Source organism: Lonchura striata, chromosome 29 (genome assembly GCF_046129695.1).
Source record: "Lonchura striata isolate bLonStr1 chromosome 29, bLonStr1.mat, whole genome shotgun sequence".
Lineage (NCBI taxonomy): Eukaryota > Metazoa > Chordata > Aves > Passeriformes > Estrildidae > Lonchura > Lonchura striata.
This window is the reverse complement of record NC_134631.1, coordinates 7,213,194-7,237,993: the sequence shown is the minus strand read 5'-3', so window position 1 is coordinate 7,237,993 and position 24,800 is coordinate 7,213,194. Positions and strand designations below refer to the sequence as shown.

Genomic DNA, 24,800 nt, shown 5'->3' with positions numbered 1-24,800 from the left:
CTGGGGAAGCGTTACCGGGGTCCCCGTCCCCATGGAAGCAGAGGGCTTGCTTTTCCTCTGTCCCATCTCCCAGGACACCTTCAGGCACACACACACTCGCGGCCCCTGTTGGTGCCCAGCCCCTCACGGGCTCTGCAAACCGCACTACTCAGAGCTCTGCCCGTGCCTCGTCCTACAAGGACGTCTCACGCGTTATGTCCTGGGATCCCAGCCCAACCCAGCGGATCCCCACTTTTATACTCACGCTGTCCTGCGTCTTCGGCCGGCTTCGTGCACAAAGATTACGGGGTTACCGGGATCCCTTGTGCTCAATACCGAATTTGGGTTCATCGGTAAGGGTCTGGGAAGGAAAAGCCTGCACCAGGGCCGCTGCAGAGGCAGCGGGGCGCCTCCCTGATTAGGAATTCCCACCCGTTCACCCTTATCCGAGTCACGGCACCAAATTTGTTATGGACAAATTCAACTGGAGAGGCTAATTATAGATAAATCAATTAACAAGAATTTATTAAGCAAGCAGTATTAAGCAAAAGAACAGTGCTGGGCAGCCAGGGAGCCTCTGCTCTGCCACGGAGCACCTTCCCCCTTTGACCTTTTTGTTTTTATAGTCCCATTTTCTTTCGGGTTGATGTATTTTCTCTCAATGCACTCTGTGCCAGTGCAATTGGTTGCTGGGGGGTCTTTTTTTCCCTTGGGGCCCTTGGGGGTCATAGGAATGAAGGCTCCTCATCTTCCTTGCAGATTGTCCTTGGCCTAAAATTTAACTTGTATATAATTAGTTACACAGTCTTCTATGCTAATTGCATTACCTACTCAGTTCAAATTCTTATCTCCCTTAACACTCATTTTGATGAACAACGACCTTTTTATTTATTACACCCACTCTCTCCCAGTGCCTCTCAGCATGTCCATCTCTCTGCTGCCCTCGAGCTCCTGGCCCAGCCCCGGCCGCCTGCTCCCATCCAGCTGAGGTGGTTCCAGGGCCAACAGGAGCTCTCTGTGGTGGCCACCGACGTGGTCCCCAACGGGGACTGGACCCACCAGCTCCTGGTGCTGCTGGAAACCCCAACCCGGGCCAGGCTCACCTCCACCTGCCAGGTGGAGCATGTCAGCCTGGAGCACCCCCTGAGTTGGAACTGGGGTACAGGGGAGGAATTGGGGGCGCTGCGAGAGCCACTGGGATGTGCTGGGAGCACCTGGGAGGGAATTGGAGAGAGCCTGGTTTCAACTGGGAGATGAGGTTGGGGGTTTGGAAGGGCTAAGAAGGGGTTTGAAGGATAATGGGGAGGGTGGGATGGGGTTCTGAGGGTCCTGGTGGGCACTGGGAAGGGACTGGGAGAGGATTTGGGGGTCCTGGGGCAGTGGGGGCGACTGGAAGGAGGCTGTGGGATCTTGAGAGGGACAGGAGGGGCTTTGGTGGGTCCTGGGGAGGTCAGGAAGGGATCAAGAGGGAGGTTTCAGGGGATCCTGACTGGGCTGGGAGTGATGAGGATGGTGGTTGGAGGGGTTTTGGGTGTCTATGAGAGTTTTTGGGAGATCCTGACCCCTGTGGAAACTCCAGAGATGCTGCTGGATGCTGCCGCAGCAAGATGCTGACAGGAACTGGAGACTCCCGAGTTGGGTTTTGTCTTCCTGGCACTGGGGATCGGGTTCTACCTGCGCAAGAGAGTCTGGGGGGTCCCGTGAGTCGTGTCCCCCCTCCTCTGGAATGTGTGTGCTACGCTGGGCCCCCAGCCCGGTGTCACCCCCTTTTCTCTGCCCACAGAGCTCCTGAGCCGCCGGCGGCCGCAGCCGCTCCCCGAGGCCTGGAGCCCAGTCGGGAACCCACCCTCCATCATGATGCTGATTTTGGGGGGGTCCTGTGTCTCCAGACCTGCTGTCACTCTGGCCCTGCCCCCTGCTCCCAGTGTTCCCAGTAAAGCTTCCCAGTTAAACCCAGCCCAGTTCATGGGGGCACTGGGGAGGGACTTGGGGGGACCCCACGGCGGGGCCGGCCCTGGCCAGGGAGGGCGGGTCCAGGTGGGGAACACTGCCTGCTGCGGGTCTGCCCGGCAACTGGTGAGTCATCAGCCCCGCTCTCGCTGATTGGCTGACTCTTCTCCACCGCGTTCTCTCATTGGCTGAGGAGAGGCCCGGCAGTGCAGAGAAGGAACGGGAGAGATCCCGCCCCGAGCACCGGCACGGGGACAACAGACCCGGCCTGGGCACAGGGAGGGAATTTATTACCAACCAAACCACGGCAGCACCAGGAGAAGGAAAAGAAATCCCTCCAGCACCTTCCCCCACCCAACGGGGATCACCCACAACAGGGTTATCCACCATGGAGAGACGGGGACATCCGAGTTTAGAACAAAGCCAATTTTATTAAGTGTACCAGGTGTTTATACAGGGATTTACTTGTATGGTGCTTATAGAGGGCTCTGTTTTTGGTAACAATTTCCCATTGGTTACACATTCTTCGTGACATCCAGTAACCTGGGAACATTTATCTTATCACAAAGTCTCACAGCATTTTTTCTGGTCACTTCTTGCCCAGGGAGACTTCAAGTGTGTCTGTGTCTAATACAGTTTCTGCTCAGTCAGACCTCAGATATCGGGCCCCTTTATCAGCTCCATTGCTTTACTCTCTGTTTTATTCCCCATACGGGGGCACCAGGGCTCTGCCCCACGGGGGTCACTGGGGATCATCCAGGCCGGATCCTCCCATGGGGGATGGAGATGCAGCAGCACACCAAGCTCTTCCCTCACTCTCTTCCCTCACTCCAAGCTCTTCCCTCACTCGGGGCACTCACGGGGCTTCCCTTAGTGGTGCCTCCGTTGGTGCTGGGTCAAGTGAGAGCTCTGTGAGAAGCCCTTCCCACACTTCCCACACTCGTAGGGCCTCTCCCCGGTGTGGATCCGCTGGTGCACGGTGAGGTGGGAGTTTTCCTTGAAGCCCTTCCCGCAGTCGGGGCAGCGGTAGGGCCTCTCCTCTGTGTGAATCCGCTCATGTCTGAGGAAATCGGAGCTGGTCTGAAACCCCTTCCCACACTGGGGACACTCGTAGGGCCTCTCCCCAGTGTGGATGCACTGGTGTGCTCGCAGGTGTGAGCTCCTCCCAAAGCTCTTCCCACATTCCAAGCACTCATAGGGCCGCTCCCCAGTGTGGACCACCTGGTGATTGATCAGGCCAGACCTGTCTATGAAGCCCTTCCCACACTTCCCACACTCGTAGGGCCTCTCCCCAGTGTGGATGCGCCGGTGCACGGTGAGGCTGGAGTTGTGCTTGAAGCCCTTCCCACAGTCGGGGCAGCGGTAGGGCCTCTCCTCTGTGTGACTCCGCTCATGTCTGAGGAGATGGGATCTGGTCCGAAACCTCTTCCCACACTCCCCACACTCGTAGAGCCTCTCCCCAGTGTGGATCCTCTGGTGCTCGATCAGGTTGGATCTCCAGCTGAAACCCTTCCCACATTCCAAGCACTTGTGGGGCTTCTCCCTGCCATGAGGCTTCTCCAGGAGCTCCGAGCTCTGGCTGGATCTCCGCCCACCTTCCTGGCTCAGGGGGGCTCTTTCCTCCCCGCAGCTCCCTGGGCTGGGTTTGCAGCTCCTCCTCCTGCAGCATCTCCGGGGCTTTTCCTCCTCCTCCATCCAGCCACGCCCTGGCAATGATAAATCCTGGTTTGAGGGAAAAACAAGAGGGGAGCACCTTGGACTGGAGGTTCCTCCTTGCCCAAGTTCATCTCAGGAAGTCATTGGGAATCTTGTGTCTGTAAGAACATCCAAAACACCAAGTTTCAGCCCAAAAATCCCACAAACTTCAAGACACAGATGAAGCTCAGAAACACCAAGATTTACCCTGTGAAAATCATGGATCCATCTCCATAGTCACCTGCTGCATGTGGGGGGAGCAATGCTACTGGGGCTGGGGGGACACTGCAAGTAGAAGGAGTGGTGGAACCTTCTGCTGCTTCCTCTTTCTGCTCCTCCTCCTCTTGTGTCTCTACTCTTCCTCACACTCCTCTTTCTCCTGCTATTCCTCCTTCTCCTGCACAATCCCACCTTCTCCTGCCATGTCCATCGTTTGACCATTCTGTTCCTCAAGCCTGCTTCTCCTTCCCCTCTCCTCCTGCCCCCAGGCCCAGCACCCACTGCCGGCTCCCTCTTCCCCCCACACCCACAGCATCCCAGCGCAGGGGCAGGGATGGAGCTGGGGCAGGTCGGGCTGGGGCAGCGCTGGGCTCTCGGCCGCTCCCGCCCGCACTCGGTCCCCACTGCAGCCGCTCCCGCCAGGACAGCGCGGGGGGGCCCGGCCTTGGCGCTGCCCCACTCCCACCTCCCCAAATTCCCCTCGCGGGGCCATGGGGCCGAGGGGGGGCGCAGGTGGGTCCAGGTGGGGAACGCGGGGAGCTGCGAGTCTGCCTGGCAACTGGTGAGTCATCAGCGCCGCGGGCTCTGATTGGCTGAGCTCTGCCCGAGCCCTGGGGCTGCAGCACAGAGGGGACACCCTGCTCCAGGGGGGATGTCCCACAAACGGGGGACCCATGAAAGGAACCACAGGAAAGTGTCTTTACAAACAGATGCTCTGAAGCTGCTCGGAGATAGTACCAGGGACCTGTTCATAAGGAAGAGACAGGAGAAGCCATCGGTTTCAGGAAATAAGTGATGACACAGACTGCTGCTCAGACAAGGTCCTACTCTATTCATGAACTTCCAGAAACATAAAAAAGCCTTAACAGAGCCATGAATATCGTTTGCCATATAGAAGTGGGGTGTATATGAAGGGGGAATATAGAAGGTGGATTGGGAAGTCTGTACCTCTCAAGTGCTTCAGCCAATGAGGAAAGCAGAGGGAGATGTGGCCAGGAGAATTAGGATGTAAAGGAGGCTGTGTGCTCCAACAATTGGAGATAACCCATCGGGAATGTCCAAAGGCCTTTCCCATTTTTTGGAATTAAATTACTTCTACAGGACTACTCTGTCTGCTTTGTGGACAGAATTCTCTGCTGATGTAAATTTTCCCGCACACCCTGGGGCTCATCCCAAATTCCTTCCACCCTCCGGGGCGGTGGGCAGGGAGTGCAGCTGAAGGTGCCTCACCCACTTTGGGTGATCGGCTCCCTTGGCTGGCGGCGGCACCGGGGATTGATTGGGGACCCGGGAGTGACCAGGAGACAGACGAGTGATACATCAGGGGGTCTGTGAAAGGTCAGCAGTGAGAAAGCACTGAAAAATCTCATCAGTGAGTGCCCTGGGATCTTCGGGGAGTGAACATGGAAGGGCACCCATGGAGGGGAGAAAAGGGAAAGCCAGGGAGGGGTCCTAGCCAAAGGGATGATGATCCCAAAATGTCTCTGAAGGGTCCCTTGGGAGAATACTGAGGAAGTGGAGAAGGGATTTGGACAACAGGGGATGGATGGTGTTGGTGTGCTGGGAAGGGATCAGGTGAAGGAGAGTGTGCAAAAATATGGTTCAGGCAAGAAGCAACAGGAGGAATCTATGTGGTAAGAAAAAGGATGATGGCAAAGAGGAGGAACAGAAAAATACTCTGGATTGGGATGTTTTTCCACAGAGTCTTAACCTCACAATTTGCCAGCTAATATTTTGAAGTCCCAGTTGCCCAGACAGGAAAAGCAGGAGGTCAGGATGCCAGGGGTTTCTCTGCGGTGGCAGCGGCAGCACCGGGCGCAGAGGTGCGGCACCGGGAGCACGGGCTGGGGCCTGTGGGGAGCTGCGGGGCCGGGCCGGGGCTGTGGGGCAGCCGGGGCTCAGCGCCGGGCGCTGCCTGACCCCACCAGCCCCGGGCAGGGCCGGCAGTGGCCCCCGGCCCCCGGGAGGCTGCGGGACGCCCCGGCCGCTGCCCGGCCCCGGGGAGCTGCCGGCCCTGCCCGCCGGGGGGGCCGCCTTTGGACACTGCGGCAGGACAGGCACCGGCTCTGCCACACGGGCTGGGCAGGGACCCTGAGCACAACGGGGAAAACAAAGGAACAGCTGGGAAATGCAGAGTGCACATGGAAGGATCAGGATTTGCTGTTCAGGATTTGCTTTGGGTCCCTGCAGAAAGGAAAGGTTTTGCAGAAAGCTCAGCAGCTCTCAGAGGATGAGCACCCACAGGCAGTGACCGGGGCTGCAGGAGTGGCACAAGAAGCCCTGCAGCACTTGGGCACAAGGGCACAGCAGCTGAAGGCAAGAAGGGATGAGCAAAAGGCCAAGCTGAAGGCAAAGGCCACGGCAGAGTTCCCACAGCCCCTGAGGGATCAACCCCAGGGCCCAAGGGGGCCCCAGCACCCAGGGCATGACGGGGTCGGCCACAAGCACCTGGCAGAGGCATTGCCCTCCTGGCCAGGGCAGAGCCCACCCAAACAGCCCCTGGGAAGGAGTCAGGGCTCCAGCTGCAGCCCACAAGGACACTGCAAGCACAGACAGCAGCACCCTCAGCAGGAGCAAGTCCACCCCTGCAGGGACATGGATTGGCAGGGCTCTCTGAGCTCCCATCCCACCGGGGACCCACCACACTGGAGCCCTGCAGAACATTCAGGCTGCGTCTGCATCCAGAGGAGGCCTCTCCTGATGGACACAGGGGACTCTCCTTCCACTCTGAATCTTACACCTAAGGGGGGAAAATTGTAAAGGAATGTTTCAATTATTAAGGGAATAAATGGGAAAGTTGAACTGGTATCATTTGTTCAATCACTATTAGGATCTGTGGAGGATATGTTTGAAATGAACTTTTTTATTTTTCTTCCTACTGTCATTTTTATGAACCAGGAAGGAATTTGATGGTGGCATTGGAATATTGTAAAAGGTGGTACAGAGGCTATTGCTGCTGTACCTTTGTGTCAAATGTCTGGCAAGGCCTCTGCTCAGTGAACTCAGAGGTGTGGGCAGCCCCAAAAGGAAAATTTGATGTGGAGCCTCTCCAAGTTACTCGGAAGCAACCAGGACAAGTGGGGGCTAAAAGCAACACCCTGTTCCAGGGGAGGGAAGGAAGGGCTCAGCCTGGTATGGAGCCCCTGCTAAAGGCAGGGCTCTTGGAGCCAGGGATGTCTCCCTACAGCACTCCTATCCTGCCAGTCAGGGAATCAGATGGCTCCAATGAGGAGGACAAGAAAAAGTGCTAGACAAAGCCTCTGTGAAAAGGCTGAATTTCTTGGCTAAAACATCTTTTAAGTATCTGAAAAAAAAAAGAAGTGCAAATAATGGAGACAAAGATTAAATATTTGGGACATAATGGGACTGAAGGTTTGTTGTGGTTTGACACAAAGAGGGTCTGGGCAATCTCAGAAGTAACATTTCCCAGCACCAAAAAGGAGCTGCGACAATTCTGAGGATTAACAGGGAATTACACAGCCTGGACTGAGGATTCTCTGTTCCGGACAGAACATTGTAGGACTTTGTAACCCCAGACAGCCTCCATGCTGTGGTATGGAAAGGAAAAAGTGAGCAAAACTTGAGAAAATGAAAACCCAAAAATATTGATGCCTCAGATGGGGCTCTTCCAGACTCAGAAAAGAAATTGGAATTGTAGGTGAATGTTAAACAGGGCCATGCCAAAGGAACTCTTGCGCCAAAATGTTTCACCCAGTGGCCAGAGTGGCCTCATTGTCTGCAGAATTGTGCAGCCACAGATTCAACAGAACTGAGGCCCAAAACCTGATGACAACAGGATCTCCAACTGTTCCAGTCTGCCATCAAGTTCAAACTTTGATCACCAGAAGAGCCTCGCAATGGATGAGCAATGCTCGGTAATTACAGTGTGAAACTTGTGCAGTGGCACAGGAGGATTCAGAACTGAGGACAGGGGAAGGGTTTAACCCAGCCTCCTGTTTGAACAGCCCACAGAGGGGCTGGCAAGAAACCCAGCACTGCATTCAAGTGACACAGCTCCAGACCCAGCCTGGGGGAGATTCAGGAGACATTGCCTGGCCTGAGGCAGAAAATGTCTTTGTGGATGGCTCTTCAAGGGCAGCAGAAGGGAAAAGAGTTCCAAGACACGCTGTTATTGAGGAAAGGGAATCAGACAAAGCGCAGGTTACCCCCCATGGTCAGCTCAACCAGCACAGCTGTGTGTGCTTGTAAGAGCCTGGCACTGAAATGCCCTGAGCAGGAAGGCTTCAATATCTTCTGGTGACACCATCTCACCTAACAGGGGGGCAAAAGCAATTCTGATTGCTCAGCAACCACTGGATCACTTATTAGGGTATGTCTAAAAGACATAATTTCAAGAAAAGGGACTGTGGAAGCAACAGACTCAGAGAGCAGAACTCATTTTACAGGAGATATCCTCCAGGGGCTTATGGAAGCTTTAGGAATACAATGGGACCTCCATAACCCCTGGCACCCCCAGAGCTCAGGCTGGGTACAAAGAATGAATGGGGAAATAAACAGCTTTGGAAGCTGGGGATAGAAACCAAGATGCCATGGGTACGGCTTTTGACATTGGCTTGGGCAAGAAGAAGAGCGAGAGCCAGGGCAGATATTCAATTATTTCCCTTGGAATTGATCTCGGGAATTCCATACCCTGGGAGTTCTCCACCTAGTGCAGGGTGGAGATAAGGGATGCACATTTAAAGCAGTCTGTGGCCAGAATCCTGTCTCTGGTGCAATGTCTCCCAGGAAGCTGGGCTGGCACAGAGCCTTCCTTGGCACTTTGCTGTTGCCAACATCCAAGCAGGACATGGGCTCTGCCTAAGGAGTGCAAAGCAGCACCACTGGTGGCCAAGTGGCGTGGGCCATGCCAAGGGGCCCCGAGGCCAGAAACAGCCGCCAGCACAGCTGAACACGGGGGGACCCCTCAGCCTGGGCTCCAGGTCTCTGCAGCCCCGGAGATTTGCACTTCCCGCCTGCAGCAGGAGGATGGGAGGCCCCCCTGAGCCTGCACTGAAGGCAGCGCAGCAGCAGCCAGGGCTCCACAGCGGGGCAAGGCCCTGGGCCTGCCCACACATCCTCTGCTGAAATCCTCGGCCTGGCCACCCTCCCTGGGCAGCTCCAGCCACCGGGGCCAGCCCTTGCTGCCACTGCTGCAGCTTCAGTGCTCTCTGGGCCTGCACTGCCACAGCTGCTGGGGAGACACCGGGACAATTCCACTCTGCCTCTCACTCACACTCACACACTGCCCTGCCTGCCAGTGCATCCATGGAAAATAGACCAGCTCATAGACTTGAGCATTGTTAACCTTTGATTTCTCTACTCAGGCTTGGTTTCCCTTGGCCTTGGGGAAACAAATGTTAAAGGTTTTGTTAAGGGATGTTACACCACTCAGTGGAGATGAGTTTCACATCTCAACACACTGGGAATGGCCCGAAAGATACCCACAAAGATAACGACCAGCAGCAAAACATCAACCCCAGCAGCAAACAGCAACCAACACCTACCCCAGACACTGCCCCCGGCAGGGCTGCAGACACCTGGTCTGCAAAAGGCTGAGAAGGAAATCCAGCACTTCCCACCTCATTAACAGCACAAGCAAAGGAACACTCAAAAATGCACAAATTGAAACTACAGAACATTAAACCAATGGATTTAGATTGCTTTAGACTGTATCAATTTTGGTAAAACTCGAGTAAAACCCACATGTAATGGAACTATTTTCTCTGCACACCCGGGCTATGTGGGGCTGGAATGATTTCTGTTGCACATCCTGGCCAGAATCAAGGAATGCCTTGACTCTAACAATAAACATATTGGTGGAGTTTTCCTTTTTCCTGCAGTTCCAGTGCAAAGTTTAGAGCATTAGAGTATTTTTTGTAATAATCCTACTTCTGTATTTCTGGTTAGGTTTCGGTTAGAGATGTGAGAATGAATTTTTACTCCGAGAAGTAGAAAAAACTGAATTGCCTTGGAATTTTTTTGTGTATGTTTCTGTAAGAGATACCAAAATTTTGGTCTGGGTTTTTCAACACACACCTTTAGGCTGCACTTCACAAAACTAGAAGAGATTTAAAGGTGACCCTTTAAGTCACAAATACTAAATGGATTATTTGAAGGAAAAAAAAATAAAGCAGCAGGTTGTGGGGGAGGTGGCACAACTGAGGCTGCTGGAAGAGAAGCTGCATTCCAGGCACCCAGAAGGAGCTTCAGAAATGCAAATTAACACTGCTGGGGCAAAGTGGGGACAATGTACCTGGCTCTTCTTGCCTGAGGCAGGAATTGGCTGATTCCCTCTGCCCCTCACCCCAAGCTCTGCCTGCTTGCACAGATGGAATCTGAACAGCTGAAGGCAGAGCCCATGCTGAGGATCTCTGACTCTGCAACAGAAATGGCTGAAGCTGCAAAGGGAAACAGCAAATGGAGAATGTTGGGAAAACTTCACTAAAATAAGGGGGGGATCATCCCTCTGCCCACTCCAACATCTGCTGTCCCTGTCTGTGCTGTACAGGGTGTATCAGAGCACTGGGGGTTTTGCTATAACAAGTTCAGGGAAATCAGTTGGAATTCATGTATATGATGATGGAATAAGAAAAACGGGGTCAATTGATGCAGCCCCAGCTTGAGGCAGAGCCCAAAAACTGGGAAAAGTTTAACAGCCACCAGAACAAATTCTACAACACCATGGACCAGCCACTGGGAACCCCAACAAATTTGTTAAAAATGCATATTATATGGCTCTACGCAGATAGTTACTATATGTCTTATGTCATATTGATTAGTTGTGCTGTATTAACATATTAATAGTATAATAAATGTAGCTTTGCAGATAAAATGAAGCTTTAGTAGTTAAAAGAGAAACTAAGTATGTGGAGGAGGGGTTTAAGGAATGAGATACTCACTCAAGGAACACCTAAATTTTCCAGAGAAGAGGAAGTTATGGTTTTCTTACTATAAGAAGCTAATTGTGTATTGTTTTAAGGGTGATTCCTCTAGATCCCAAGGTATGCTCGTCTTGGTTTAAGTGCCTGAGCATCCGGACCTCCGTAATTCTTTGTTTTTTATTGTCATGTACATGTCCTAACTCTAAATTTTTATTACTCTAAATGTATTATTACTTTTTTCACCTTTTTACTATTATTAAACCTTTAAAATTTTAAAAACCAAGTGATTGAGTTTTTCACAAATTCCTATCAAAATGCAGAGAACCCATTTATTATTTAAATGGCATAATTAGATTACAAGCTGTCCTCGGAATAAGAACCAACCAGACAGCTCCAGCTCCTGACCTTCCTGCTGACCAAGCCACTGAAATTAGGAACACAACATTTCACCAGGGGATGGGATCAGGTTATCTGTTAGAAGAAAAAACAGGAGTTTGCGGAAAACTAAGTGACTCAAACTGATGTTGGCAAAGAGAAGACAAAGGAAAAGTGCTGAAAAAGATAACAAAGGAAATGGGAGAGTAGTTTATGTATTGGTCCAAACATGGAAAGGATGGAATGGGACACGGCTCCCCGGCTCCCCAGCAGACCAGGGGTTAAACAAATGCTCCTTCTCCACTTCTGTGCTGCAGCAACTCTCATCTTTTTACCATGCTCCACACCTTGGCAGTGCAGCTCATCCAGCAGCTGAGCCAGGGCATGCAGGTGGCAGCCAGGCCTCCTGATCCACAAACGGCTACAAAAGGACAGGGAATGAGGGCACCGAGAATAATCCCAAAACCAAAGAGGACCCGGGAAGGACAAAACAGAGTCAAGGAGTGAATCTGCCTGGAGATAGGGCCGGGCACTTGTAGATAAGGAAGTAACTCTACAAAGTGTGTCAGTCAGCTGTGGAACACCAGAAGGCACAACACCTTCAGCACTGACCTGGCCTGCAGAGAGAGCGGGGCTCAGCCAGCACAACCAGAAGCAGCAGTATTCCTTTTTGCATTATAAAAAACAGGCAAAGCAATATTTTCAGGCTTTCTTTTGCAGAATTCCCTACCACAGGCAGGTTAAAGCCAGGAAGTTTGTCTTTGCTTAGGATTCAGGGAGTACAATTCACAATCACACTGGTGCCGGACTAATAAAAAGGTGTGGGAACTCAAAATGTCTCTCAGACATTTTTAGAGGTTCCAGGCCCTGGTCAGAAGCATTCTAGACCCTGGCAGACAGCTGAAAAACAGCTGTGATTTTGAGTTTGAGCCATGGAATGAATGACCAACTTTGGAGATGGAACAAGCAGTCACAAAAGGTTAAATAGTATAGTATAAGTAATTACAAAGTAGAGGGGAAATTTTTTTAGTATCGTACAGGGGGGTTTTAACACTTGTACAGGGGGGTTTTCACTTTGTACATGGGGGTCAGAAGTTCTAACATGGAGGAAAGTGGGCTGATCCTGTTCTTCCTCCTTCTTCTTCCTTACCTCCATGTTCTTGGTGATGTTGGCACTCACAGATTGGTTTAGAGTAGAAAAACACTTGGCAACGTAGGTAGTAGGTATTGGGGAATAATTGTAAACATGTTATACGTAATATATCATATAAAATATAGCAGCAGCCCTGGGTGGGGGAAGAGACGAAGAAGACAGCAGATAGAGAGGATGTCAGGGTGTGTGTGTGCCTCTACCCAGGCCGCTGATCAAATAGCCACAGTCCAAGAACATAATCTGTTAGATAACTAGCAATAAACTGCCTTGAGACCGAACAGCTAAAGCCTGTGGAGTTTTTCTTTGGAAGCACGGGTTGGAGGAGGAATTTCACCACCACATGTGGCCCCAAAACAAGGCTGGGGTTCTCACAGGGGGGATCATCCCTCTGCCCACTCCAAGATCTACTGCCTCTGTCTGTGCTCTACAGGGTGTATCAGAGCAGTGGGGTTTTGCTATAACAAGTTCAGGGAAATCAGTTGGAATTCAAGTATATGATGAAGGAGTAAGAAAAAAAATGGTCAATTGATGCAGCCCCAGCTTGAGGGAACGCCCAAACATGGGGAAAAGATGAACGGCCACCAGAACAAATCCTACAACACCATGGACCAGCCCCTGGGAAGCAAAATGATTTTGTGAAAAATACATGTTATATGGCTCTGTGCAGATAGTTACTATATGTATTATGTTATATTGATTAGTTGTGCTGTATTAACATTTTAACAGTATGGTAAATGTAGCTTTGTAGATAAAATGAAGCTTTAGTAGTTAAAAGAGAAAATATGCATGCGGGGGTTTACGAAATGAGAACACCTAAATTCGCTCTAGGAACACTTAAATTGTCCAGACAAGAGGAATTTATGGTTTTCTTACTAGAAGTTAATTTCTTGTTAATTTCTGGAGGATGCCGTGGGGATTAAAAAAAACAGCTGACCTACAACAGACAGAGTTTCTTGTTTGAAATAGAATGTATACATAATCATGAAGGATATATGAATATGCAACAGTGTATTTTTTTAAGGGTGATTCCTTTATTCACAAGATATGCTTGTTGTGGCTTAAGTGCCCAAGAGACCATCCAGACATATGTAAGTCTTTGTTTTTATTGTCTTGCAATTGTCCTAACTCTAAATTTTTATTAGTTTCATTGTATTCCTACTTTTATAACCATTTTACTAGTATTTAACTTCTAACATTTTAAAAACCAAGTGATTGGCGTTTCTCACAAATTCCTATCAGGAGACAGAGAACCCATTTAGCATTTCAATGGCATCATTAGATTAAAAGCTGTCCTCGGAATAAGAACCAACCAGACAGCTCCAGCTCCTGACCTTCCTGCCGACCAAGCCACTAAAATGAGGAACACAACATTTCACGAGGGGATGGGATCAGATTATCTGTGTGCAGAAAAAACAGGAGTTTGTGGAAAACTAAATGACTCAAACTGCTGCTGGCAAAGAGATGACATGGGGAAAGTGTTGAAAAAGATAATAAAGGAAATAGGAAAGCAGTTTCTGTATTGGTCCAAGCATGGAAAGGATGGGAATGAGACACGGTTTTCTGGCTCCCCGGCAGACCAGGGGTTAAACGTTGGGAGTCTCCTGGATTGTCCCCGGAAAGCGCCCATCTCTGCACCGAGCTACCTTTTTTCATTTGTAAATTAGGTCTTTCTTTCTCTGCCAACTGTGGTTTCTCCAGCCCCGGCTGCAGCCACTGGTCATTTAAAACTTTAAGAATCTTTTGTACAAGCACAACTGACTTGATGCATATTTTATATAAGCACGAATTATTCCATAACATATATTACAATGGGGCTGCGGAAATCTCCCTGCAGGTCCATGGAGATGCAGAGACCCCCTGCAGGTCCATGGGGGTGCAGAGATCCCCCTGCAGGTCCATGGGGATGCAGAGATCCCCTGCAGCCCCTGCAGGAGCCGGGCTGGAGCTCGGCGATGCCTGAGAGGAGGCTGTGAGCCCGCGGGCAGAGGGGCCCCGCTGGAGCAGCCTGTCCTGGCAGGACTGAGCCCGTGGCACAGTGACCCACGCTGCAGCACTCGGAGGGGGCTGTGCCCAGGGGATGGACTCCGCTCCGAGAAGTTCCTGGAGAAGTCTCGGCCGGGAGAGAGCGCAGGGTGCAGCAGGGAACGACTCCTGTCCCTGAGCAGAGGGAGAAGCCCCGGGGGATGAGCTGAGCATGGCCCCATTCCCTGTCTCCTGCCCTGCCGGGGGAGGAGGTGCAGCTGGGAGCAGGGAGGCGTGGGGAAAGCTGCATTTAAGGCTCTGCACTGACTTCTCCTTCTCCTGCTCCGAGTCTTTGGAGTTTTCTGACAGAAATCTCTCCCCTGCCCCACCCACCCACAGGGCTTTGGGCAGGTTTCCCTTTTTGGGGGAAATCAGAGCGAAGCACTGATGCGCTAACGAGGGGCAGGAGAAGTGAGGCTCCTGGGCTTCCCGCAGAGGCGGAGGCACGGGAGGCGCAGGGCCGGGAAAGCCGTGGCGGGAGGCGCGGAGAAGTTTGTTTGTGTGGGCAGCTCAATCCCGGCTCGGCCCGGGCCCGTGCCGGGGCTGTTCCTCATCTCCGGCTTTCCCCTCACGCAGCCCGGGGGCGCCGAGAGCGCGGGGCGAGGCGGGGCCGTGCGCAGAGCCCGCCCCGAGCTCGCTGCCATTGGCCGCCGGTGCCGTCAGTCGCGGTTGCGGCGCGCTGATTGGTGGGAGCGGGGCGCGGCGCGGCCCCGGCGGCGGGCTGAGGGCGGCCGTGGCCGCGCAGCGCCGCCATTGGCCGAGCGGCTGTGCGGGCCCGGCAGCGGCGGCAGCGGCCGGAGCGCGGTGAGGCGGCGGCGGCGGAGCTCGGAGGCGGCCCCGGCGCAGGTGGGAGCCGCGCTGGGCTCTGCGGGGGCTCGGGGCCGGCTGCGGGCGGAGGGGGCGGCAGGGGGCTCCGGCGGCTCGCCGGTGCCGTGTCCGGCCCGTGCCGGCCCCGGGCTGAGGGCGCTGCGGGAGCGGCTGCCCGCGGTCTCCTTCCCGCCGGGGCCGGGCAGGAGCCGCTGCCGGAGCAGCGCTGGCTCGGCCCGGCTGCTGTGGGTAGGACAGAGGGGCTGCCCCGCGGCCGGGAGCGGGCGGGGAAATTCCCGTCGCCGGAGGTTCGTGTGCCCGGCGGAGAGCGAGGAGTCCTGTCAAAGTGACTTTATTGCCGAGCAGGGGCAGAGGCCGTGGGGCATTTGCCGTGCGCTCTCTGCCGTGGCTGTAGCCCGCAGCCTCCTTTTTATCCTCATTTTCCCGGCCGCATCTCCCTCTGCCTCTGCCCACCGGCTGAGTTCCTTGGAAGGTTCCGACTTCCCGATGCGCCTGGAGCCTGTCCTCGTTAATGTGCACCCTCCTTTTGTAGAACAGCCGATATTCATGGCTCTGTTAAGTCTTTGTTCTTCTCCTCGAAGTTCGGGAATGTAGCGGGACTTTGAGCAGCTGTCTGGGTCAACTTGTAACAATTAATTGAACTGATGGTTTCTCCCCTTCTCTACAAGTGCCCGGCCCTATCTCCAGGCAGATTCACTCCTTGACTCTGTTTTGTTCTTCCCGGGTCCTCTTTGGTTTTGGGATTATTCTCGGTGCCCTCATTCCCTGTCCTTTTGTAGCCGTTTGTGGATCAGGAGGCCTGGCTGCCACCTGCATGCCCTGGCTCAGCTGCTGGATGAGCTGCACTGCCAAGGTGTGGAGCATGGTAAAAAGATGAGAGTTGCTGCAGCACAGAAGAGGAGAAGCAGCATTCGTTTGACCCCTGGTCTGCTGGGGAGCCGGGGAGCCGTGTCCCATTCCCATCCTTTCCATGTTTGGACCAATACATAAACTGCTCTCCTATTTCCTTTGTTATCTTTTTTAGCAGTTTTCTCTTGTCATGTCTTTGCCAACAGCAGTTTGAGCCACTTTGTTTCCCCCAGACTCCTGTTTTTTCTGCTAACAGATAATCTGATCCGATCCCCTGGTGAAATGTTGTGTTTCTCATTTCAGTGGCTTGGTCGGCAGGAAGGTCAGGAGCTGGAGCTGTCTGGTTGGTTCTTATTCCGAGGACAGCTTGTAATTTAATGATGCCATTGAAATAATAAATGGGTTCTCTGTGTCCTGATATGAATTGATTCAGGTCCCAGGGGCTGGCCCATGGTGTTGTAGGATTTGTTCTGGTGGCCCTTCAATTCTTTTGCCCATTTTTGGGTGTTCCCTCCATCCGGGGCTGCGTCAATTGACTGCTTTTTTCTAATTACATCATCAAATACTTGAATTCCAGCTGATTTCCCTGAACTTGTTATAGTAACAACCCCAGTGCTCTGATACACCCTGTACAGCACATACAGTGACAGCAGGTGTTGCAGTGGGCAGAGGGATGATCCCCCCCTTATTTTAGTGAAGTTTTCACAACATTCTCCATTTGCTGTTTCCCTTTGCAGCTTCAGCCATTTCTGTTGCAGAGTCAGAGATCCTCAGCACGGGCTCTGCCTTCAGCTGTGCAGATTCCATCTGTGCAAGCAGGCAGAGCTTGGGGTGAGGGGCAGAGGGAATCAGCCAATTCCTGCCCCAGGCAAGAAGAGCCAGGTACATTGTCTCCACTTCGCCCCTGCAGTGTTAATTTGCATTTCTGAAGCTCCTTCTGGGTGCCTGGAATGCAGCTTCTCTTCCAGAGGAGCTTCAGCAGCCTCACGTGTGCCCCCCCCCACAACCTGCCGCTTTATTTTTTTTTCCTTCAAATAATCCGTTTAGTATTTGTGACTTAAAGGGTCACCTTTAAATCTCTTCTAGTTTTGCAAAATGCTGCCTAAAGGTGAACGTTGAAAAACCCAGACCAAAATTTTGGTATCTCTTACAGAAACATACACAAAAAAATTCCAAGGCAATTCAGTTCTTTTCTACTTCTCCTTGGAGTAAAAATTCATTCTCACATCCCTGACCCAAACATAACTGGCAATATTGAAGTGGGATTATTACAAAAAAAATACTCTAATTCTCTAAACTTTGCATTGGAACTGCAGGAAAAAGAAAAACTCCACCAATATGTTTAGTGTTAGAGTCAAGGCATTCCTTGATTCTGGCCAGGATGTGCAACAGAAATCATTCCAGCCCCACATAGCCTGGGTGTGCAGAGAAAATAGTTCCATTACATGTGGGTTTTACTCGAGTTTTCTCAAAATTGATACAGTCTAAAGCAATCTAAATCCATTGGTTTAATGTTCTGTAGTTTCAAGTTGTGCATTTTTGAGTGTTCCTTTGCTTGTGCTGTTAATGAGGTGGGAAGTGCTGGATTTCCTTCTCAGCCTTTTGCAGACCAGGTGTCTGCAGCCCTGCCGGGGGCAGTGTCTGGGGTAGGTGTTGGTTGCTGTTTGCTGCTGGGGTTGATGTTTTGCTGCTGGTCGTTATCTTTGTGGGTGTCTTTCGGGCCATTCCCAGTGTGTTGAGGTGTTAAACTCATCTCCACTGAGTGGTGTGACATCCCTTAACAAAACCTTTAACATTTCTTTCCCAAGGCCAAGGCAAAGCAAGCCTGAGTAGAGAACTCAAAGGTTAACAATGCTCAAGTCTATGAGCTGGTCTATTTTCCATGGATGCACTGGCAGGCAGAGCAGTGTGTGAGTGTGAGTGAGAGGCAGAGTGGAATTGTCCCGGTATGTCCCCAGCAGCTGTGGCAGTGCAGGCCCAGCGAGCACTGAAGCTGCAGCAGTGGCAGCAAGGGCTGGCCCCGGTGGCTGGAGCTGCCCAGGGAGGGTGGCCAGGCCGAGGATTTCAGCAGAGGAGGTGTGGGCAGGCCCAGGGCCTTGCCCCGCTGTGGAGCCCTGGCTGCTGCTGCGCTGCCTTCAGTGCAGGCTCAGGGGGGCCTCCCATCCTCCTGCTGCAGGCGGGAAGTGCAAATCTCCGGGGCTGCAGAGACCTGGAGCCCAGGCTGAGGGGTCCCCCCGTGTTCAGCTGTGCTGGCGGCTGTTTCTGGCCTCGGGGCCCCTTGGCATGGGCCACGCCACTTGGCCACCAGTGGTGCTGCTTTGCACTCCTTAGGCAGAGCCCATGTCCTGCTTGGATGTTGGCAGCAGCAAAGTGCCAAGTCAGGCTCTGTGCCAGCCCAGCTTCCTGGGGGAGAGATTGCACCAGAGACAGGATTCTGGCCACAGACTGCTTTAAATGTGCATCCCTTATCTCCACCCTGCACTAGGTGGAGAATTCCCAGCGTAAGGAATTCCTGATATCAATTGCAAGGGGAAATAATCGAATATCTGCCCTGGGTCTGGCTCTTCTTCTTGCCCAAGCCAATGGCAAAAGCCGTACCCATGGCATCTTGGTTTCTATCCCCAGCTTCCAAAGGTGTTTCTTTCTTTCCCCATTCATTTTTTGTACTCAGCCTGAGCTCTGGGGGTGCCAGGGGTTACGGAGGTCCCATTGTATTCCTAAAGCTGCCATAAGCCCCTGGAGGATCTTTCCTGTCAAATGAGTTCTGCTCTCTGAGTCTGTTGCTTCCACAATCCCTTTTATTGGAATTATGTCTTTTAGAAATACCCTAATAAGTGATCCAGTGGTTGCTGAGCAATCAGAATTGCTTTTGCCCCCCTGTTAGGTGAGATGGTGTCACCAGAAGATATTGAAGCCTTCCTGCTCAGGGCATTTCAGTGCCAGGCTCTTAGAAGCACACACAGCTGTGCTGGTTGAGCTGACCGTGGGGGGGTAACCTGCACTTTGTCTGATTCCCTTTCCTCAATAACAGTGTGTCTTGGAACTCTTTTCCCTTCTGCTGCCCTTGAAGAGCCATCCACAAAGACATTTTCTGCCTCAGGCCAGGGAATGTCTCCTGAGTCTCCCCCAGGCTGGGTCTGGAGCTGTGTCACTTGAATGCAGTGCTGGGTTTCTTCCCAGCCCCTCTGTGGGCTGTTCAAACAGGAGGCTGGGTTAAACCCTTCCCCTGTGCTCAGTTCTGAATCCTCCTGTGCCACTGCACAAGTTTCACACTGTAATAACCGAGCACTGCTCATCCATTGCGAGGCTCTTTTGGTTATCAAAGCTTGAACTTGATGGCAGACTGGAACAGTTGGAGATCTGTTGTCATCAGGTTTTGGGCCTCGGTTCCCGTTGAAGCTGTGGCTGCACAATTCTGCAGACAATGAGGCCACTCTGGCCACTGGGTGAAATATTTTGGCCCAAGGATTCCTTTGGCATGGCCCTGTTTAACATTCACCTACAATTCCAATTTCTTTTCTGAGTCTGGAAGAGCCCCAGCTGAGGAATCAATATTTATAGTTGTTCATTTTCTCAAGTTTTTCTCACTTTCTCCTTTCCATACCACAGCATGAAAGCTGTCTGGGGTTAAAAAGTCCTACAATGCTCTGGCTGGAACATAGAATCCTCAATCCAGGTTGTGTATTTGTGCTTTAATTCTCAGAATTGTTGCAGCTCGTTTTGGTCTTTTCCTTATTTTAGTTTACTTCTTTACATCTGAAATTGCCTAGACTCTCTCTGGGTCAATCCTTCAGTCAAATTATGTCCCATATATTTAACCTTTTTCTTCACCATTTGTAATTTTTTTTCAAATACTCAAAATACGACTTTTAGCCAGAAAATTCAGCCATTTCAGAGGGGCTTTGTCTACCACTTGTTCTTGTCCTCCTCATTGGAGCCATCTGATTCCTTGAGTGCAGGATAGGAGTGCTGTAGGGAGACATCCCTGGCTCCAAGGGCCCTGCCTTTAGCAGGGACTCCATACCAGGCTGTGAGCCCTTCCTTCCCTCCCCTGGAACAGGGTGTTGCTTTTAGACACCACTTGTCCTGGTTGCTTGCAAGAGGCTCCACATCAAATTTTCCGTCTTTCCATGGGGCTGCCCACACCTCTGGGTTCCCTTCAGCACAGGCCTTGCCAGACATTTGACACAAAGGTACAGCAGCAATAGTCTCTGTATCACCTTTTACAATATTACAATGCCACCATCAAATTCCTTCCTAGTTAATAACAATCAGAGTAGGAAGAAAAAGAAATTAGTTTATTTCAAACCGATTCTCTTCAGCTCCTAATAGTGATTGAACAAATGACACCAGCTCAACTTTCCCATTTATTCCCTTAATAATTAAACATTCCTTTACAATTTTCCCCCCCTTAGGTGTAAGATTCAGAGTGGATGGAGAGGCCCCTGTGTCCATCAGGAGAGGCCTCCTCTGGATGCAGACCCAGCCTGAATGTTCTGCAGGGCTCCAGTGTGGTGGGTCCCCGGTGGGATGGGAGCTCAGAGAGCCCTGACAATCCATGTCCATGCAGGGGTGGACTTGCTCCTGCTGAGGGTGCTGCTGTCTGTGCTTGCAGTGTCCTTGTGGGCTGCAGCTGGAGCCCTGACTCCTTCCCAGGGGCTTGTAGGAACTCTGCCATGGCCTTTGCCTTCAGCTTGGCCTTTTGCTCATCCCTTCTTGCCTTCAGCTGCTGTGCCTTTGTGCCCAAGTGCTGCAGGGCCTTCTTGTGCCACTCCTGCAGCCCCGGTCACTGCCTGTGGGTGCTCATCCTCTGAGAGCTGCTGAGCTTTCTGCAAAACCTTTCCTTTCTGCAGGGACCCAAAGCAAATCCTGAACAGCAAATCCTGATCCTTCCATGTGCACTCTGCATTTCCCAGCTGTTCCTTTGTTTTCCCCGTTGTGCTCAGGGTCCCTGCCCAGCCCGTGTGGCAGAGCTGGTGCCTGTCCTGCCGCAGTGTCCAAAGGCGGCCCCCCCGGCGGGCAGGGCCGGCAGCTCCCCGGGCCGGGCAGCGGCCGGGGCGTCCCGCAGCCTCCTGGGGGCCGGGGGCCACTGCCGGCCCTGCCCGGGGCTGGTGGGGTCAGGCAGCGCCCGGCGCTGAGCCCCGGCTGCCCCACAGCCCCGGCCCGGCCCCGCAGCTCCCCACAGGCCCCAGCCCGTGCTCCCGGTGCCGCACCTCTGCGCCCGGTGCTGCCGCTGCCACCGCAGAGAAACCCCTGGCATCCTGACCTCCTGCTTTTCCTGTCTGGGAAACTGGGACTTCAAAATAGTAGCTGGCAAATTGTGAGGTTAAGACTCTGTGGAAAAACATCCCAATCCAGAGTATTTTTCTGTTCCTCCTCTTTGCCATCATCCTTTTTCTTACCACATAGATTCCTCCTGCTGCTTCTTGCCTGAACTATATTTTTGCACGCTCCCCTTCACCTGATTCCTTCCCAGCACACCAGCACCATCCATCCCCTGTTGTCCAAATGCCTTCTCCACTTCCTCTGCATTCTCCCAAGGGACCCTTCAGAGACATTTTGGGATCATCATCCCTTTGGCCAGGACCCCTTCCTGGCTTTCCCTTTTCTCCCCTCCATGGGTGCCCTGCCATGTTCACTCCCCGAGGATCCCAGGGCACTCACTGATGAGATTTTCAGTGCTCTCTACCTTCTGACTCTTCACAGACCCCCTGATGTGTCACTCGTCTGTCTCCTGGTCACTCCCGGGTCCCCAATCAATCCCCGGTGCCGCTGCCAGCCAAGGGAGCCGATCACCCAAAGTGGGTGAGGCACCTTCAGCTGCACTCCCTGCCTGCCACCCCGGCTGGTGGAAGGAATTCCGAATGGGCCCCAGGTTGTGCAGAAAAACTGACATCAGCAGAGAATTCTGTCCACAGAGCAGAGAGACGAATCTTATAAAATAATTTATTTCCTGAAAATGGGAAAGAGTAGGGGACAGTCCTCATGGGATCTCTCCAATTGTTTGAGGACACAGCTTCCTTTTCATCCTAATTCTCCTGGCCACATCTCCCTGTGCTTTCCCCATTGGCTGAAGTACTTGGGAGGTACAGACTTCCCAATCCACCTATTACATACCCACCTTTATATATATACTCCATGCTTTCATATAGCAAACGATATTCATGGCTCTGTTAAGTCTTGTTCTTCTGGAAGTTCATGAATAGAGCAGAACCTTGGCTGAGCAGCAGTCTGTGTCATCAATTAGTAAAATTTTCTGAAACCGATGTCTTCTCCTGTCACTTCCTAACATAAAAGTTCTTTGGCCCTATCTCCGAGCAGATTCAGAGCATCTGTTTGTAAAGACACTTTCCTGTTGTTCCTTCCATGGGGTCCCCCGTTTGTGGGACATCCCCCCTGGAGCAGGGTGTCCCCTCTGTGCTGCAGCCCCAGGGCTCGGGCAGAGCTCAGCCAATCAGAGCCCGCGGCGCTGATGACTCACCAGTTGCCAGGCAGACTCGCAGCTCCCCGCGTTCCCCACCTGGACCCACCTGCGCCCCCCCTCGGCCCCATGGCCCCGCGAGGGGAATTTGGGGAGGTGGGAGTGGGGCAGCGCCAAGGCCGGGCCCCCCCGCGCTGTCCTGGCGGGAGCGGCTGCAGTGGGGACCGAGTGCGGGCGGGAGCGGCCGAGAGCCCAGCGCTGCCCCAGCCCGACCTGCCCCAGCTCCATCCCTGCCCCTGCGCTGGGATGCTGTGGGTGTGGGGGGAAGAGGGAGCCGGCAGTGGGTGCTGGGCCTGGGGGCAGGAGGAGAAGGGAAGGAGAAGCAGGCTTGAGGAACAGAATGGTCAAACGATGGATGTGGCAGGAGAAGATGGCATTGTGCAGGAGAAGGAAGCATTGCAGGAGGAAGAGGAGTGTGAGGAAGAACAGAGACACAGGAGGAGGAGGAGGAGGAGGAGCAGAAAGAGGAAGCAGCAGAAGGTTCCACCCCTCCCTGTGTCTACAGCCTCCCCCCAGCCCCAGGAGTGCTGCTCCCCCCACATGCAGCAGGTGACTGTGGAGGGGGATCCACAATTTTCACGGGGTGAATCTTGTTTCTGAGCTTTCTTGGGCTAAATGTTGGTGCTTTGGTTTTATGTGGCAGCTGAATCTTCCTGTTTTGGAGGAGGTTTTTGCTGACTTGTGATGTTTGGGGAGTTTTTGATCTGTGTCTTGAAGTTTGTGGGATTTTTGGGCTGAATCTTGGTGTTTTGGAGGTTCTTACAGACACAAGATTCCCAATGACTTCCTGGGATGAACTTGGGCAAGGAGGAACCTCCAGTCCAAGGTGCTCTTCTCTTGTTTTTTCCCCAAACCAGGAGTTTTCATTTCCAGGCCGTGGCTGGATGGAGGAGGAGGAAAAGCCCCGGAGATGCTGCAGGAGGAGGAGCTGCAAACCCAGCCCAGGGAGCTGCGGGGAGGAAAGAGCCCCCTGAGCCAGGAAGGCGGGCGGAGATCCAGGCGGAGCTCGGAGCTGGTGCAGAAGCCTCATGGCAGGGAGAAGCCCCACAAGTGCTTGGAATGTGGGAAGGGTTTCAGCTGGAGCTACCAACTGATCCAGCACCAGAGGATCCACACTGGGGAGAGGCCCTACGAGTGTGGGGAGTGTGGGAAGAGGTTTCGGACCAGATCCCATCTCCTCCTTCATGAGCGGATTCACACAGAGGAGAGGCCCTACCACTGCCCCGACTGCGGGAAGGGCTTCAAGGACAACTCCAACCTCACCATGCACCGGCGCATCCACACCGGGGAGAGGCCCTACGAGTGTGGGAAATGTGGGAAGGGCTTCAAAGACATGTCTGGCCTGATGGTGCACCAGGTGCTCCACACTGGGGAACGGCCCTATGAGTGCTTGGAATGTGGGAAGAGCTTTGGGCGGAGCTCACACCTGAGAAGACACCAGGGCATCCACACTGGGGAGAGGCCCTACGAGTGTCCCCAGTGTGGGAAGAGGTTTCATACCAGCTCCAATCTCCTCCTCCATGAGCGGAGTCACACAGAGGAGAGGCCCTACCGCTGCCCCGACTGCGGGAAGGGCTTCAAGCACAACTCCAGCCTCACTGAGCACCGGCGCATCCACACCGGGGAGAGGCCCTACGAGTGTGGGAAGTGTCAGAAGAGTTTCATGCACATGTCTGGCCTGATCGTGCACCAGGTGATCCACACTGGGGAACGGCCCTACGAGTGCTTGGAATGTGGGAAGAGCTTTGGGTGGAGCTCTGCCCTGAGAATACACCAACGCATCCACACTGGGGAGAGGCCCTACGAGTGTCCCCAGTGTGGGAAGAGGTTTCAGACCACCTCCAATCTCCTCGTACATGAGCGGATTCACACAGAGGAGAGGCCCTACCGCTGCCCCGACTGCGGGAAGGGCTTCAAGCAAAACTCCCACCTCACCGTGCACCGGCGCATCCACACCGGGGAGAGGCCCTACTAGTGTGGGAAGTGTGGGAAGAGCTTCTCCATGAGCTCTCACTTGACCCAGCACCAACGGAGGCACCGGTAAGGGAAGCCCTGTGAGTGCCGTCAGTGAGGGAAGAGCTTGGAGTGAGGGAAGAGAGTGAGGGAAGAGCTTGGTGTGCTGCTGCAGCTCCATCCCCCATGGGAGGATCCGGGCTGGATGATCCCCAGTGACCCCCGTTGGGCAGAGCCCTGGTGTCCCCGTATGGGGAATAAAACAGAGAGTAAAGCAATGGAGCTGATAAAGGGGCCCGATATCTGAGGCCTGACTGAGCAGAAACTGTGGGAGACACAGACACAGTTTCAGTCTCCCTGGGCAAGAAGTGACCAGGCAACATGGTGTGAGACTTTGTGATAAATGTTCCCAGGT

At 53.0% G+C, this 24,800-nt stretch overlaps 1 protein-coding gene across 1 annotated transcript in view; it reads right to left on the bottom strand.

Moving 5' to 3' along the window:
- Positions 1–24,800, bottom strand: part of LOC110468027 (uncharacterized) — a 619,922-nt gene that overhangs the window by 532,591 nt on the left and 62,531 nt on the right. The window contains 2 exon segments of the mRNA XM_077788935.1: positions 2,807–3,472; positions 6,570–6,576. Coding sequence (XP_077645061.1) covers positions 2,807–3,472; positions 6,570–6,576 — 673 coding nt within the window.